The 16,327-nt window shown below is 28.7% G+C and overlaps 1 protein-coding gene across 1 annotated transcript; it reads left to right on the top strand.

Annotated features, from left to right (window-relative positions):
* The first annotated feature begins 6,997 nt into the window (after positions 1 to 6,997).
* LOC112727812 (uracil phosphoribosyltransferase) lies at positions 6,998 to 13,609 on the top strand. The gene is made up of 12 exons (XM_025777716.3): positions 6,998 to 7,313; positions 7,589 to 7,681; positions 8,298 to 8,376; positions 8,776 to 8,834; positions 10,289 to 10,366; positions 10,494 to 10,575; positions 10,867 to 10,915; positions 11,131 to 11,192; positions 12,546 to 12,613; positions 12,806 to 12,861; positions 13,063 to 13,110; positions 13,233 to 13,609. Exons 1-12 carry the CDS (start codon positions 7,176 to 7,178, stop codon positions 13,282 to 13,284), a joined length of 864 nt encoding a protein of 287 aa, XP_025633501.1. The 5' UTR covers positions 6,998 to 7,175; the 3' UTR covers positions 13,285 to 13,609.
* The last annotated feature ends 2,718 nt before the right edge of the window (positions 13,610 to 16,327 follow it).

The following is a 16,327-nucleotide window of genomic DNA, read 5'->3' as shown; positions in this document are numbered from 1 at the left end:
TTTATTGATTAAATTGTATTTTTTAAAATTTAATAATTATATTTATTTTAAATATCCTTCAATAATTTTTAATTATTAAATTATAATTTTACTAAAATTTTTGTTAACAATTTTTTTTATATTTTACTATTAATTTTTCGATATCTATATATATTATTTTAACATTAAATAAATAATTTTAGTAAGATTATTTTTCAATATCAAAATATATTAATTGTTATATATATATTAACAGTGGTAAGATTTTTTTATTTGATGTTAAAATAATATATATTGATATCAAAAAATTAATAGTAAAATATAAAAATAATTGTTAACAAAAATTTTGGTAAAATCACAATTTAATAATTAAAAAATTATTAACGGGTAGGTATCTTAGAAAAAAATAATTTAATTATTAATTTTTATAAAAGTATTTTAATAAAAATACAATTTAATCAATAAAAAAATAATTTATTAAAGAGTATTTTAGTAAACAAAATTTAATAATAAAAAATAAATTTTTTGTTAATGGGTATTTTTTAAAAGAAAATTATTTTTTCTTAAAAAATGAATAAAGTTAATATTAGTTAACATAAAAAAATTAAAATGGATTAAAGAGGAGGTTTTTTAAAAGTTAGAAGGGAGAAAAATGTACATTTATAAAATAAAAGGAAGAAACATGTCATTTTAGCATCTCGCAGAAAAAAAAGAGTGAAATTTTCTCTATATTTTATAATGTTTCTTTTCAAGAGGAGGATGGCGGCCCACATTTTTTAAAATTAATTTTTTTTTAAATTTAAAAGTTGGCTAAGTTAACTGATACCCAATTAGTTACCTAGTGAAATTATTATAAAAATAGAGATTATTAAATTACAATGTGAAAATTAATATATCAAAATTACACTTATTTAAGAATTATTTAAAATGGGTATAAAAAATCAGATAAAACATTTGTCCATTCACCAAATGACGAAAAATTCCCTTAACACAAACAAGAGGGAGAGGAACCAATTAATAGCTATTAGATCTACATCAAATTGAACTGAGACGTACAATTTAGGGCAAATCATGATAATAAGTTAAGGGGAGTAAAAATTTTCGCAAATCAGCCAAATTAAAAATTGGTTCATGAATTTACCAAGAGGCATTTCTATATAGTTTGAATCTACTTAATTTGAACTGCGTTTTCATGTAATTTGAATAATCCTATTCGAATTACACACATCCACACACTCACTAATTCGAACTAACCTGATTTGAATTACACCCACACTAATTCGAATCAGGGTGATTCGAATTACTCACACACACGTGCACATAGTAATTCGAATTGGGCAGATTCGAATTACTCAGTTAAAAAAAATTATTAAAAAAATATTAAACATTTATATTTCGTGAGTAATAATTTAAAAATTAAAAAATATATATTTTATTTCATACATTAAAAAAAAGCTAACAAAATATTTAATTACGAGATTTCTTTAAAATATTAATGAGCTATCAATTTGAATTCCATACAATACTCTTTTACCCATTTTTAATAGCTCATGAATATTTTTTAATAAATTTTTTTAATAAATTTATTTAAATTATATGGTGAGATATTACATGATTCGAATTACGCATGGGAAAGTTCGAATCACTCTTATTCGAATTATATGGTGAGCAATTCGAATTCTAAACAATACTCTTCTGCTCATTCTTGATAGCTCATGAATATTTTTTAATAAATTTATTTAAATTATACCACAAAAAAATATTTTATTCTATACAAAATAATTTAAAAAAAATAGCTTAAAAGATGTTAGGAGTACTGTAAACATTTGTAATGTCCTAATGACTTAGGACATTAAAGAAATACTCTACATATTCAATAATAATTTAAAAATTAAAGAAAATATATTTTTATCATGTATTTACCTAAATCACTAGAATATTACATATTTTTATAATACTCATAACATCTTTTAAGCCTTTTTTTTAAAATTATTTTGTATGGAATAAAATATATTTTTTAATTATTTTGTATGGAATAAAATATATTTTTTAATTGTTTTGTATGGAATAAAATATTTTCTTTAATTTTTAAATTATTATTGACTATGTAGAGTATTTTATTTAAAATTTGAGTATATGCATGTATTTACCTAAGTCATTAGAACATTACAAATTTTTATAGTACTCCTAACATTTTTTAAGCCATTTTTTAAATTTATTTTGCATAGAAGAAAATATTTTTTGTAGTATAATTTAAATAAATTTATTAAAAAATTTATTAAAAAATATTCATGAGCTATTAAAAATGGACAAAAGAGTATTATATGGAATTCGAATTGATAACTCATTAATATTTTAAAGAAATCTCGTAATTAAATATTTTGTTAGCTTTTTTTTAATGTATGAAATAAAATATATATTTTTTTAATTTTTAAATTATTAATTTTTTAATAAATTTTTGTAATAAATTTTTTTAAATTATTACTCACGAAATATATATTTTTAAATTTTTTTAATAGTTTTTTTTAACTGAGTAATTCGAATCTGCCCAATTCGAATTACTATGTGCACGTGTGTGTGAATAATTCGAATCACCCTGATTCGAATTAGTGTGGATTCGAATTAGTGGGTGTGTGTAATTCGAATCAGGTGATTCGAATTACATGGAAACGCAGTTCGAATTAGGTAAATTCGAACTATATAGAAATGTGAATTGGTAGATTCATAAACCAATTTTTAATTTGGCTTATTCATGTAATTTTTTTATCCCCTTGACTTAAATAAGTGATTTGCCCTACAATTTAATTATAATTTTGTTTTATATCTTTTCATGCTTACTTTTTCTCTCCCAATTAATTATATTTTATTGTTTTGATATTTAAAAATATTTCTGTTGAGAACTAAGAGTACATCTATTTGTATTTTTATTTTTTATTTGTATTTTTATGTTTTCAATTTTCAAAAATTAATGAAAAAAAATGAAAAAGAAAGTAAAAACAAAAAATATAAACCAAACACACTTTACATTTTTAGGTCATTCACTATTCCAATTACATTATATTTAAGGAATTTTTAAAATAAATAAAATTAATACATTATTTACCTATATATACCATTTCTAAAAAAACAACTTTTTATACCTTATTATACGGTTTGTTCATCATGCAAATGAGATACATATACACCTATATCTCATTTACATGACAAACAAGATAAATAATAAAATTTTGTTATTTATCTCTTCCGGTAATAAAAAATAACATATATATCTTATTTGTACTATAAAAAAATATCCACACTCCTTTCTTGTTTTTACTCGCCTTTCTTTTTTTCTGTGTACAGCCCTTTTTCTTTTTTCTGTTTGTTTGTTATTGCTCCTGTTATTTTTTTTCTTATTTTTTAGAGATTTAGATCTGAGATCCAGTCTAGATCTACAATAATCTTTTAAAGTTGTTCTCTTTATTTTCTTTGTGGTATATTGATATTTTTTATTGATGTTTTAGGTATGGTATTATAGATTTAAGATGAAGATTCAAAAAAAAAAACTTTTCATCCATAAAACTATTTTCAAATTCGAAAAACCTTTAAATTTCTTCGGAGAAGAAGATAAGATATTTTTCTATGTTACAGCACTTTTATTGTAAAATTAAAAATAAAAGAGATTGTGATTTATTTCTGTTTGACTGTTTTTGTCTTATATGATTTTTTGTAATTGAACTTGATACTTCCTCTTAAACCATAATTCAATATAGAGTTTATCTATTTCTTACTTAATTTCAAATCTAATATGTATTCTACAATTTGTAAATGCTACTTAGCTATTTCTTTAAATGATAGTTTTTCTGTCATAAAAAAATGTATATACATATACTAATGATTTGGCTATATATATTGGTTTTTATTTGTTTGATATCATTTTAGTGCTCTTGGCTCCTTTCTTGAGCATACCTCGGTAGTAAAATGGTCTGTTTCGCAAAAATGACATAACATATTGATGGAATGTTGAATTTTGAAAGGAATTAGGGGATTTTGATCTAATACCAATAGAAATTGCTGGTACAAACTCATCCTTATTATTGTTATTTTTGGGTGAAATATGCTGCACCGAATTAGAAGGCCCACCACAATTCTGATCTCGCCAACCTCAGCATATAATTTCATCACTTCTATGTTGGGGTAAAATTTTCACATAAATATCAACATGATAATTTTTCTCAAGCCAAAAAACTCGATATAAGAATCATTAGTTTCTCAGGATTGTTAGGAACAAGTATCTTGAGAATTGCAATTTCTTTTAGACCAAGTCTCTATATTCATCAATATAAGATTTTCAACCTAGCTAGAAATTTCTCGCAAAGAGTGCATATCAGTGTAACACCAACAAATTCAAATGGAATATCACCCTTGCTAGCCATTTGTAAAAAAAAAAAAAATGATAGTGATACTAGTTTATGGTTAATATATATAAATAGAATTTAAAATTTTGTCTAATATGATCTCATTTATACAATAAACAAACAAAATAAAATTGACCATATCTTATTTTTAAATGAGGTAAATATTAGTGGATTTAGGAATTGTCCAAAAGCCCAACTTGTTTGGCAAGCTTTAGGGATCTCCGATCAACCAGTGGATTTGATGAGTTGGTTCTTACATAATAGCAAATAGCGCCCCTATAGATTCTTTTCTGGTCTCTGGTGGATTTGGTGTTCGAGAAATAACGAGATCTTTCATCCTCACGAGTATTGGACCACAGACAAGGTGATTGGTATGGCTTTATCCTTAGAAAAGGAGCTCCAAAATATTTTTGAGTTGCAACGACTATCTATCCCCTCAACCATTAGTGGCTCTTGGATTCCCCCTCAGTGGGTACCTTCAAGATTAATTGTGATGCTAGCTATCCTGACAGTGGTGCTCGAGTTGGTTTTGCTTGTGTTAGCAGAGATTGGAAGGGAAGGTGGCAACGAGGCTGTCTGGGAATAATTGAGAGTCATAGCATTTTGCAAGGAGAGTTGTTTGCTATTTGGAGAGGCTTTCTTTTAGCATGGGACTCGCGACAAAGAGACATTATATGTGAGACAGACTGTGTGGAGGCTTTTACTATTGTCAATAATTTACAAGATTGTTCTGGGTTTATCGATCCTTTGGTGTTAAAAATCCGATATATCATGTCTTGAAAATGGCGTGCTGATCTCCGGTTGATCTTGAGAGATGTAAATACAGTAGCAGACATCATGGCAAAGATGCAATGAGGACTATTTCTCCCCAAGTGGAGCTTCCATTGCCTTGGAAGGAGTTTGAGAGTAGTATTCAGCGGGACTGTCTTTCTTAAGCAGTTTCTTATTTTTTTTTCTCTTAGTTTTTGTTTATTTTTTTAAGTCACAAAAAAAATGAGGTAAATAACAAATTTGTATAGAGTTGAAGGACATACGAGATGAATAATTAAGTTTAAAAATATGGAAAAATCTAGAAACTAGAAACTTTATTAAATTCTGACCAGCATGTAACCAGCAAAAGAAAAGTGAGAAATTCTACACCATTAGATAAAATCTCGCACCATTAAAAACATCATTGATGGCTACTTAATAGCTACAAATCACAAAAGTTGCGGCCCCTTAGCACTCCTCTTTATAATTTCAATTGTAATTCCATTTAGTAGTAAATACTAAATAATATATATTATTCATTACTTGACCTAAAACAAAAGTCAGCCCGCTTAAAAGGGTGGCCTCTATCGCATTACGTCAAAAAGATGCAGCTTATACTTATCTAAAAAATAACTCTCTCCTCGAATCTCTCCAATTATCTCGATCTTCGCTAAAAAATAGACCATAACAAACTCCCAAGATAAAGGGAATGGTTATCCATCAATAAAGATGGAACAAATCCAACAAAGATGGTTATCTATTTGACTAGATATACACTAACACTCCTCAGGTCACGTTCTAATCTACTAAAAACCTGTTTAAAACCCTTGCTAACTTAAACATCGAAGTCTCTTATAAGTACCACCCTAATCTCCTCACAAGGAATTTGGTCAGGCAACAAGCACCTCGACACGAGAACAAGTCGGACGCTGCCTCCTAAGAAGTCTGAACCTCACATTCAGGCCCAAATCAACGTTTCAGGTAACTCTCAAAACACACACACATATAAATAATTAAATATAGGGACGGATCCACTCCTTAGGGTGTGGGGACAAGCGCCCCACTACAATTTAGAATTTTATTGAGTAGTATATAATAATAATATTTATTTGCCCCACTAAATTATTAAATTTGACCCCGCAATAATTTTTTATTCAATTTTTGACACTTGATAGCCAATTTGAGAACTTCATATTAGATGTCCATTATAATGATCAAGTTTCAAATTTAAATAAGATTGATGTTCTTTCTTAGAAATCGACTCGAAAGAATATTATCTATCCATTTGTATTTCTTCTTTTAAAATTAGTTTTAGATTTTTTCATAATAACTACACTAATTAAATGAACTTTTTCAACTGTGAATATCATCAAGAGCTAATTGTATGAAAGTTGAGTTTTAAATAATTGTTTAACGACATATATAAAAAAATATTTTAATTATATTGTTAAGGTTTTAAAATATGAAATATAAAAAATTAAATTTTAAATTATATGTTACTTTTTAAATTACTATTTTAGTATTTTAATTTGTAATTAGATATTTTGAAACTTAATTATATTTTACAATAACAAAATATAATTATAACAACAATTATGTTACGTGTATATAAAATAATTGCTTGTACAGAATAAATCTTAAAATATAAATTTTGAAATACAAAATATATATTAAAAATAAGTTAAATGATATATGTATTTATACACAAATTTATATTAGATAATTTAATAGCTAATTTTTTATGTAAACATATTATTTTTATTATAAAAATTATTATAATGTTATATATATTTTGCCCTCGCTATCAAAATTTTCTGGATCCGTGACTATATATATAGATATTAAAAAATCCTATTTTTTAAAAGCTAGATGGACGTAAAAATAATAAAAAGAATGAAAATGGAAACTAGAGCATAATCAGGATATCTCTATCCATGTCCAAATAACGAAATAATCCAACCAACAACTATCATCTTGAATTTGCTGAAAACCATAAATATACTCATACACACAAACACAAAAAGCATTCATTCATTCATTCATTCATTGATGATGGCTTGGTGCCGTATTCACTTCAATCTTAACCTCTCTTCCCCTTCCGATTCGGCGCTTATTCCTCACACATGTCACTCTCACACTCCATCCTCCTCCTCCTCATCTTCCCTCTTCAGAACTACAACTAGAAAGGCAATTAGTTACTATTCTCAATTCTCATGTCATTCACGTAATTCTTATTCTTATTTAATTTTATTTAAAAAGAGTGAAATAAGCTGCCTTAAAAAAAGAACTTTAATTACTTTAATTTTAATTTTGTTCTTTTGTTGTTGTCATTGATTATCAGTATCTCAATTAACAATTATGCCCCACCGTTTTATTTTTAATTTTTAATATAAATTTAAATTTAAATTGTTGTTATTTATATGCGCCCCTTTTTATTGATGTTTGTTGTTGGTTCCACTCAGATCTCTCTCTCCAGTGCTCAGCGCCGTTCGTGTGTTGCTGTGAGCTCTCACATGACCATGGAGGAGAAGCCTGTCTCTGACAACCGAATGCTCGTTAGTCTTTCTCTTCTTCTCATTCCGGAATTCTTTTATTTATTGCTTTTTTAATTTTTCTTTTGGGGACGGGGTGGTTGTGTTTTTATTCCTTTTGCTAAGAGAAAAAATGGAATGAAAGGAGCCAAAAGTCTTTGATGGTTTGATTAGTTGATTAATTTGTCTATTGTGTGTGTTTGTGTGTGTGTGTGTGTGTTTTTTTTTTTTTTTTTTAATTTGCCATTTTTGTCTTTGGGTTCTGGGTTTATGGGGTTTATCTACCGAGAGGGGAAATAAAGGTTTCTCTTTTTTGTGATTTCTCTTTTTAAATGTGTGTTTTTGGATTTAACTTGCTATGGTTTCAACAACTATCAAAAGACTTCATAATCAAAGGGAAAACAAATATTTCATTAAAACAAAAACTATTTCCAAACATGCACTAAATGGCTAACTAATATGCTTATTATTTTTCAATTCTTATTCCTCTTGTGGTTTTGGATTAAGGCTTTATTTGTTTTTGGTTTGTTATGCCCTGATAAACACCAAATAGAGGGAATGGAGCTAATTTTCCTTTTGATGAGTTTGTCTGTGTTTTGTGATAGCTTAATTGGTTGTTTTGATCTGTTTGGCTTTGAAGGTGTATGTGCCTCCACACCCTTTGATCAAGCATTGGGTTTCAGTTCTGAGAAATGAGCAGACTCCTTGTCCTATCTTCAGTGAGTGTCAAAGTTTTTAATTTATTTTAGCAACATCCTATAATGTGGACCTAACATTAACCCGATTTTGATCAGTGTACTGTAACGGTATAACCAATGTTGGAACAGCTGAACAGCCTCATCACTTTATTTCGCTAATAGCTACTTCCTTGGTTAATGGTTAATGGAAATGTAGCTTCCTGACAAACTCATGCCATACTCCTAGAAGATATTTAATGTGTTCACTAGGAACATTCACAACCATTGATCTTCTGGTTTTTATATAATCTAAACCCTTTATAAATGAAATTATGTGGTTGTAGATTTTCCTGGAGGATCATTAGATTTGCTCCAAGAGCATGACTTGATATAATATTATTTATATTCATATTTATTTGGCATTTAATGCTTCTAATGTAGGAAATGCAATGGCTGAGTTGGGGAGGCTACTAATGTATGAAGCTTCAAGGGATTGGCTGGTTAGTTAAAGGGGCATAGCTCATGCCCTTGCCTTAAAAATTTATTTTCCCCATGCTTCAACTTTTTAACTTTTTTGTATTTAAGATTTAACTTTAAACTAAAAAATTTAAGGCATTACATGTATGTAGACTCTAGAGGTGGTCAGGTTAAAGTGACATTCATTCTATAAATTATTTGAACATCTTCTATCAACATCTTCAAAATATTGCTTGAGCTATTTGTTTTGTTCTCGATGGATTCCTCACTCTCTGTCTAAGGTAGGACAAACAAATTCTTAGTATTCATGGGTTAGGATTATGGTGTGGGATTACTGGTAAAAGGCAGATGTGCCGGATATGAAGACACTGAGTGTAATTTAGGGCATGAATAAATTCGGATGCCATGGGTTTTAACTTTTCAAGTTAAAATAGGCAGCTGAGTCAGTTGCCATGAAACCATATATAAATTATGTGTTTCTTGTGTAAGAATTGATCACCATTTTAGGAATGTTAATGGCATTTATTAGAACCTTCACAGCATTTACCAACTTCAATTAATTAAGAAGAGTCTGAGCTAGCATCATGTGCAGGGTAGTTAGCCAGCTGTCAAGCGGTTATCACATTTTGGGTAGTTATAGGAGCTTTGCTACTGTAGAGTGCATGCCCTAATCATGCACCTTACTAGATGTATAAATACTTGGTTTACCTTCAATTCTTAATTCTAATAATCAATAACAGAAAATCATATTTGTCTCTATTTTCATTTCATTTTCCATGTTATAGTCGAGACTTTGGTATGATAAATTAGGTTTATTTGCAACTAACAACCAGAAATAGTAACCTTTCTGTGCTAATTTATTCAACTGGATACTCACCCTAAAGAAACTATATCTGCATTTAAATATAGATCTTAGAATAGATTATTTTTCAAGGATTTGGAACTAAATCCTTATCTTGCATTGAGACTCCAAATTAGGATAGATATATGATAAGCCCCTAAAGACAATTTCAGGCATATTCAGTATTAAAGTAAAACTTTTCCTTTAGAAAAATAATTGCATACTAAACTAGAGTTGAAATGTTCTTTTTCTGTATAATGGCCCAATTACATCTCCTGGTTAAAGTAACACTGGATCTATGCCTATGAAATTACCAGAGTATTGGCTTTCTGAAACATAAAGCAATATTATGAGTTCTTTAGAATACTGTATTCAGCATTATATTTTTGACTTATCAAAAATCCAAAGGCAGATTGATTTTGAAGTCTATAGCTTTCTTAGTGCAAGTGCATCTGCACCATGCTTTCCCTAATACAGGAATCTAGTTGTGAACTTGTGATGATGACTTGTATTAAATAGTTATGCCTTTGATGTTATTTAAAATTCCCATTTAATAATCTTTCTACATTTATTATGACACTCAAGCATGTGGATTTTCATTCTTTTTTCCTCTGTGGTGCTTTAATTGTTTTTCAGCCTACTGTGGCTGGGGAGATTCAATCACCTATGGGTGTTGCTTCAGTGGAATTCATTGATCCAAGAGAGCCTGTGGCCGTAAGTAGCATATTGCTTTCGATGTTTTTTTCTATAATTGAAGTCCGCATGGTCTGACAATTATATTGTTATATTCATACTGAACTAAACTGATGTTATACCTTTTTCCCCCAATTTTTTTCCCCAGGTAATTCCAATCTTGAGAGCTGGTCTTGCTCTTGCCGAGCATGCGTCGTCGATCTTGCCTGCAACAAAAACATACCATCTAGGTCATGACAGATTCTTATTAGTACTTAATGAAATAATTGGATGCCTATGCTTGTTGTTGCTTATTATGTTATTTGAAACCTGGCATTGGAGGCAAATTGAAAAAGATCATTTAAGCAGGAAAAATCTGGTTTTGCATATTTGTATATTTCCACGTCTGATTCATTGAGATAAAATGATCACTTGTTTAAAGCTTGTGAATTTTGTTGATGCTCATTTTTAAAATTGCAATATGTATTCTCAATTCTTAAATTGAATAATAACTTCTTTTATTCCCCTTTCATTTGCAAAAGGAATAAGCAGAAATGAGGAAACACTTCAGCCAACCATATATCTGAACAAGTAAGAAATTTATACTTGAAAGGGTAATATGTTTTGTTACCCTTGTTTTTCCTTCACTTGTATGGGCGGCTTTGTGACCATTTCAGCGAGATTCATAAGGGCTGCCCTATTGTTTGACCTGGTTCTGTATCTTTTATTTATTAATTTATTTATTGAACTGTGAGTTGTGACATGTTGAGCTCCTTCATTTATGTATTCCTTCATGCAATTTTCAGGTTACCTGAGAAGTTTACAGAAGGATCTAAAGCATTTGTGGTTGATCCTATGCTGGCAACAGGTATGTATTCACTCATGTTTTGCATTTTGATATCAGAAGATCAAGACTGAAACCTTTCTACTGCTGCCATTATCATAGAAGGAATTTCTTCTTATTCATTTTGCTCAATAGGTTACAAGTACGAAAGAAAAACATTTCCTGTTAATGAACCTATTACCTTGCTTTCCTGGTTCATATGATGCAATTTCGTTATCACACGTGTATGCTCTATATTATTCATGTAATCCTCAAAGCAACATTTTAAAAGCAGCTGTCATAATAACAGATATTAGGATCTCAATGTTAAATATTTAGTAGAGATTCAGCCTGCCTCTTACACAGGCTGCATATGAATGTGATTTGGTTCATCTCTTTGGCTTCAAAATTATTTTACTACATTTTCAATTTGGTCATTGTGGTTTGAAAGTTTGTAATCAATTCCTTGTATTATACAAAAATTTTCAATCAGATCCTTATAGTAAACACTTCTAATGAAAACCTATATTGCACAAATGCTTTTTGGATGAAAGCTCTATAATTTAAAACTTTGTAATCAAGTTCTTATGTTACACAATTATTTCAAAAAACTTGTGATTATCATTCAGTATGGAGACTTGGTCCCCAAATTTTTAAATTTGAGACATGATTGAAAAATGCTTGTAATATAGGAACAGGATTAGAAATGTTTAAGCTATAGGGACTTGATTGTAATTTATAAACCTTTAAACTATAGGACATAGGTAAACTATAGGTATCTAATTGAAAATTTAGTAAAACTATGAATCTGCAGAGTTAAACCTGAAAGTGATCGTTGAGGTTCACCATTTGCACTGAAAAGATTCCCGAGATACCAATTGTATCGGAAACGTCCCCAAGATTGGAAAAATTGCACCACGTTAGTCCTTCACCTCCTTTTGGTCAATTTCCTCCAGTGTGGCACGTATATGCCAGGTCAATCACGGCATCGAGGAAATTGATGGAAAGGAGGTGGACGACTAACGTGGTGCAATTTTCCGATTTCGGAGATGTTTACAGTGCAGCTGGTATTTTGGGAACCTTTTCGATGCAAATGGCAAATCTTAGGGACCACTTTAGGGTTTAACCCTGAATCTGCACAATAATTAACTTCTGTCTGTTTATTTCAAATGTTTACTAGTTACAAATTATTCATAGAGACTGAATAATTTTTTTAATTTCAACGAATTATAACCACTGATTCTGGGGCCTGGGAGTGAATGTTATATTTTGGACACAATAGTGCATTGTAAAATATCTACTGCACCAAAGTTATGTTGCATATGCTTGAAAATCTATTTACGCCATAAAGTGGTCAGATTTTTTTTAATTATTATTATTATTATTGCTGAATTTCAGGTGGTACTATAGTGGCAGCCCTCAATCTATTAAAGGAACGTGGAGTAAGCAACAAGCACATTAAAGTGGTTAGCAACAATAATCTAGAATTATATTCCAATAATCCCAACATCATGCTTCACTATCCAATAATCTGGTCTCTAGCTCTAGCAACAATAATAATGTTAAAACAGCTTCTGTTTATGCATTACCCTATCCACATTATGCATGATACATATATATATTCTCCTAATTTGTTAATGGAATGGATGACATTGCAGATATCTGCTGTGGCTGCTCCTCCAGCCCTTCAAAAGCTTAGCGAGCAGTTTCCTGGGTACTCACATAACTCTGTTAACTTTCTTAATTTTGTTTTCCTCAAGCCTTTTGTTAAATGCACTCCCATCCAAAAGAATTGTCATTTTGGACAAAGTGGTAAATTACAAAATTTATGTATATCATTTTGTCCAAATTGATTGTTATCTTGAAATAGAAAATGCATGTACTTTCTAACTAAATCACCTTTTTTATTTTTCAGGCTTCATGTATATACTGGAATAATTGATCCTACAGTTAATGAAAAAGGGTCGGTGCCTCCCCACATCATAGATTTATAGTTATGATTTTTATTACTTCATATTATTGAAAGCTAGCTTGCTTTATATATTAATATCTACATGATTAATGTTTATAATTTCACTTGTCTAGGTTTATAATTCCTGGTCTTGGAGATGCTGGGGACCGCAGCTATGGCACTTAAACTACATGAAATGAACAAAAATACATGTGTCCCGTACCTGCTTCATTTCCATTTTTGAGGCACTATAATTTTCTTTCTTTTTTTTCTTGATTTTTTATGGCTACTGGATTTCCAACATCATTTGATTGATTTGACCAGTAGCCCTCTTAGAGGCCTTTTTTCCTTTTAAAAAAGTTAGTTTTGATTTTAATTTTAAATTTTTAACAAAACAAAAAACTCTGAAAATTGGCTAGTGTCTATATTTTTGTATAATATGCTAACGTTAGCGTTCTGGTCTTTGGTAGTAGTATCTATATAATTATTCAATTTGAAAAGTTTTTATTTATTTATTTTAGTGTCAAATATCAATCAATTTTATATTTTATTTTTTTTCATTTTTACAGCTTTTATTTGTTTTTTTCCCCTAAGAAACACTTTAATCTGTTTTAAATTATCCGTGACTAAGGGTTTGTGTTTATGAAGGTAATTTCATCCAAACCTATGAAGACCTTCGCTTCTATTGTTGAAATTAAATTCGTAAGTGTTACATGTCATGATATACTATCTTATAAGGCAATACATAATCACTAAAATTACTAGGTCGTTTTAAAAGATGATTTAACATTGCATATACTAATTCGAAGATCTATCTGATAATATACGCCTGTATAATTATGTAACATCTTTTACATCAACGTCTATGCATCAGAATTAAATTTATAATTCATTTAATTAGTGTTGCACAGAGTTAACAGGGAGTTTAGTATCTTTATTTTATTTATTTTTTGGTCTGGTAATGGGATTACCGGATTAGTATCTTCTTAAAATTGAAATAATAAATTCTCGATTTGGTTGAGTTTTCTTTTTCTTTTTTTTTTTTGGTCATCAACACCATTCACACACACATCCCACACACACACACTAACCTGGCAACTACACTAGGATTCGAACTTGGTGTGGCTTCATTTGGTTATGAGTTTTCTTCTTCATATTGATTATTGTCTGTGTTTGTGTTTTACTGGATCTAAACTACCCGGATATGAATTTTACTGGGCTTTTACTATTACTCATAAGCTGATAAACCTAAGCCCTAAGGATAAACTATTTATTTGTTTTTTTAAACAGAAGAACTCAGCACAATAATAAGGTAGAACAATATAATAAGAAAAACAAAACCTAACCATCATTGTCTCTGGGCCGATTTGTGTATGATATATTGATATGCGCTACACCTGATGTTTTGTGTTGGAAAATCTTCGAATTTTTTTCAACCAGGTATTCCAAATAACAGGAAAAAACCAAATGAATTACTTCTTGCAATTCTCTTTTCTACTAGACACACTTGTCCAATTCTCAAAGTATTGATTGATTGTACTTGAAAATTGAAAATGTCCAATATCTACCATATTCACTTGTCAAGTAAATTACAGCCAAAACATAAATGATAAATATTTTTAACATTCTTATTATGTAAAGCATAAATATTATAAATATTATCACTCTGACCAATAGTATTTAGTCTACATATTCTTTTTTTAGTGTTGACTCTATCAACTAAAATAAACCAAACAAACAGTTCAACTATTGGTGGCATTATTCCTCTTACTATAATTATAGTGAAGTTATAATTTATTATATCCTCCAAATTATTTTTGTCTGTAAAAGCTGCACAAAAAAAATTAGTAGAATAAATATCTTTTTTTTCTATCAAATTTTTATATTACCCTATTCTCTCTGTTTGATGTTAATTTAACTAGTTACAATATTTTATGAAATTGGTTTAAAAGTTCTAGTTCTTATTAGTATAGTTCTCTCCTCTATTAAAAATTTTATATCCACTCTAACTGATTTCAAAATTCACAATCCTCTATGATAGATCATTTTTTATTTAAAACTGAGAACAACTTTAAAAATTTATCTTTTAAAGTACTACAATGTAGCCAAAAAACACCCAAAATCATATTCTTCTTCCATCTCTTACCTTCGTAGACAATCTACTGGTCATATTATTTCTAACATGTTTCTTTTTTTTTTTTTTTTTGCCGTTGGTAATATTCTTTCATAAACCATCTCTAGTAGGTAGTGATTAAGCTATTAGCATTTCATTTGGATTCAAATTATCACACAAACACATATAAGGGATCAAACCTTTTTTCTATTTTTTCCTTTTAAAAAAGAATTGAACCAAGATTGTTTAAGGAAATAAATGTATGAGTAAACACTCACAATTGATATCCAAACAATTTTAAATCGTACTTTAGTCTCCAATAAATTTTTATTCATTAGACATTTTTGAAAATATATGATATAAAAAATGTTACGTATACATAAAATTATTGATTCATGATCTTGAACATGATGTTTTGGTCTTGTGTCATTTTCAAATAATATCTCTCTAAAATTGTTGGATATGTGAAGATGATTTTAAGATACGATTAGATTATTTTCTTTAAAGAAATATTTATCCTTATATTTAGTTGTTATAGGATTGATAACAATATTCTTACAGATACAATAAAATTAATAAATTTTTTAATTAATAATAATAAAAAATTTTAACTCTCTTAAACAAGAAAATTAGAAGCACACTTTTTATCTTCTTTCGTTGCACTTTACAAACAGTGGGTTACTATATATATATTATATATTTGCATGGATGGTGATCGAAAGTCTCGAGGCTATTTAATGGTTGTGACTTTTTCAATGAATTTTAAATTGGAAAATCTAGGGCCAGCAATTCATTGTTGATGGCTATTTGATAGCTACAAATCATAAAAATTACTGACTCCTAACACTCCTCTTTTAAATTTAACAAACATATCAATGTACATGTTATTTTTTTTATAAAATACACGCAAAAAATCTTTTTGTCAAACAATACAATAATTCAATACACAAAGTATTACCATTATTGTTTGTACCATGCTAAACGATTAATAACCATTAATTACTTTATTAATATTAATAATAATATTACAAATTTGTAAATACCCTTCTTTTTTCATTACAGAAATTTTCATTAGCCAAAAAGTTGATAGTAAGGATTAGTATTGGTATGAATATG

The sequence above is a fragment of the Arachis hypogaea genome, chromosome 12 (assembly GCF_003086295.3).
Source record: "Arachis hypogaea cultivar Tifrunner chromosome 12, arahy.Tifrunner.gnm2.J5K5, whole genome shotgun sequence".
Classification (NCBI taxonomy): Eukaryota; Viridiplantae; Streptophyta; class Magnoliopsida; order Fabales; family Fabaceae; genus Arachis; species Arachis hypogaea.
The sequence above is the reverse complement of the archived record's forward strand: the minus strand, read 5'-3'. Positions and strand labels throughout refer to the sequence as shown.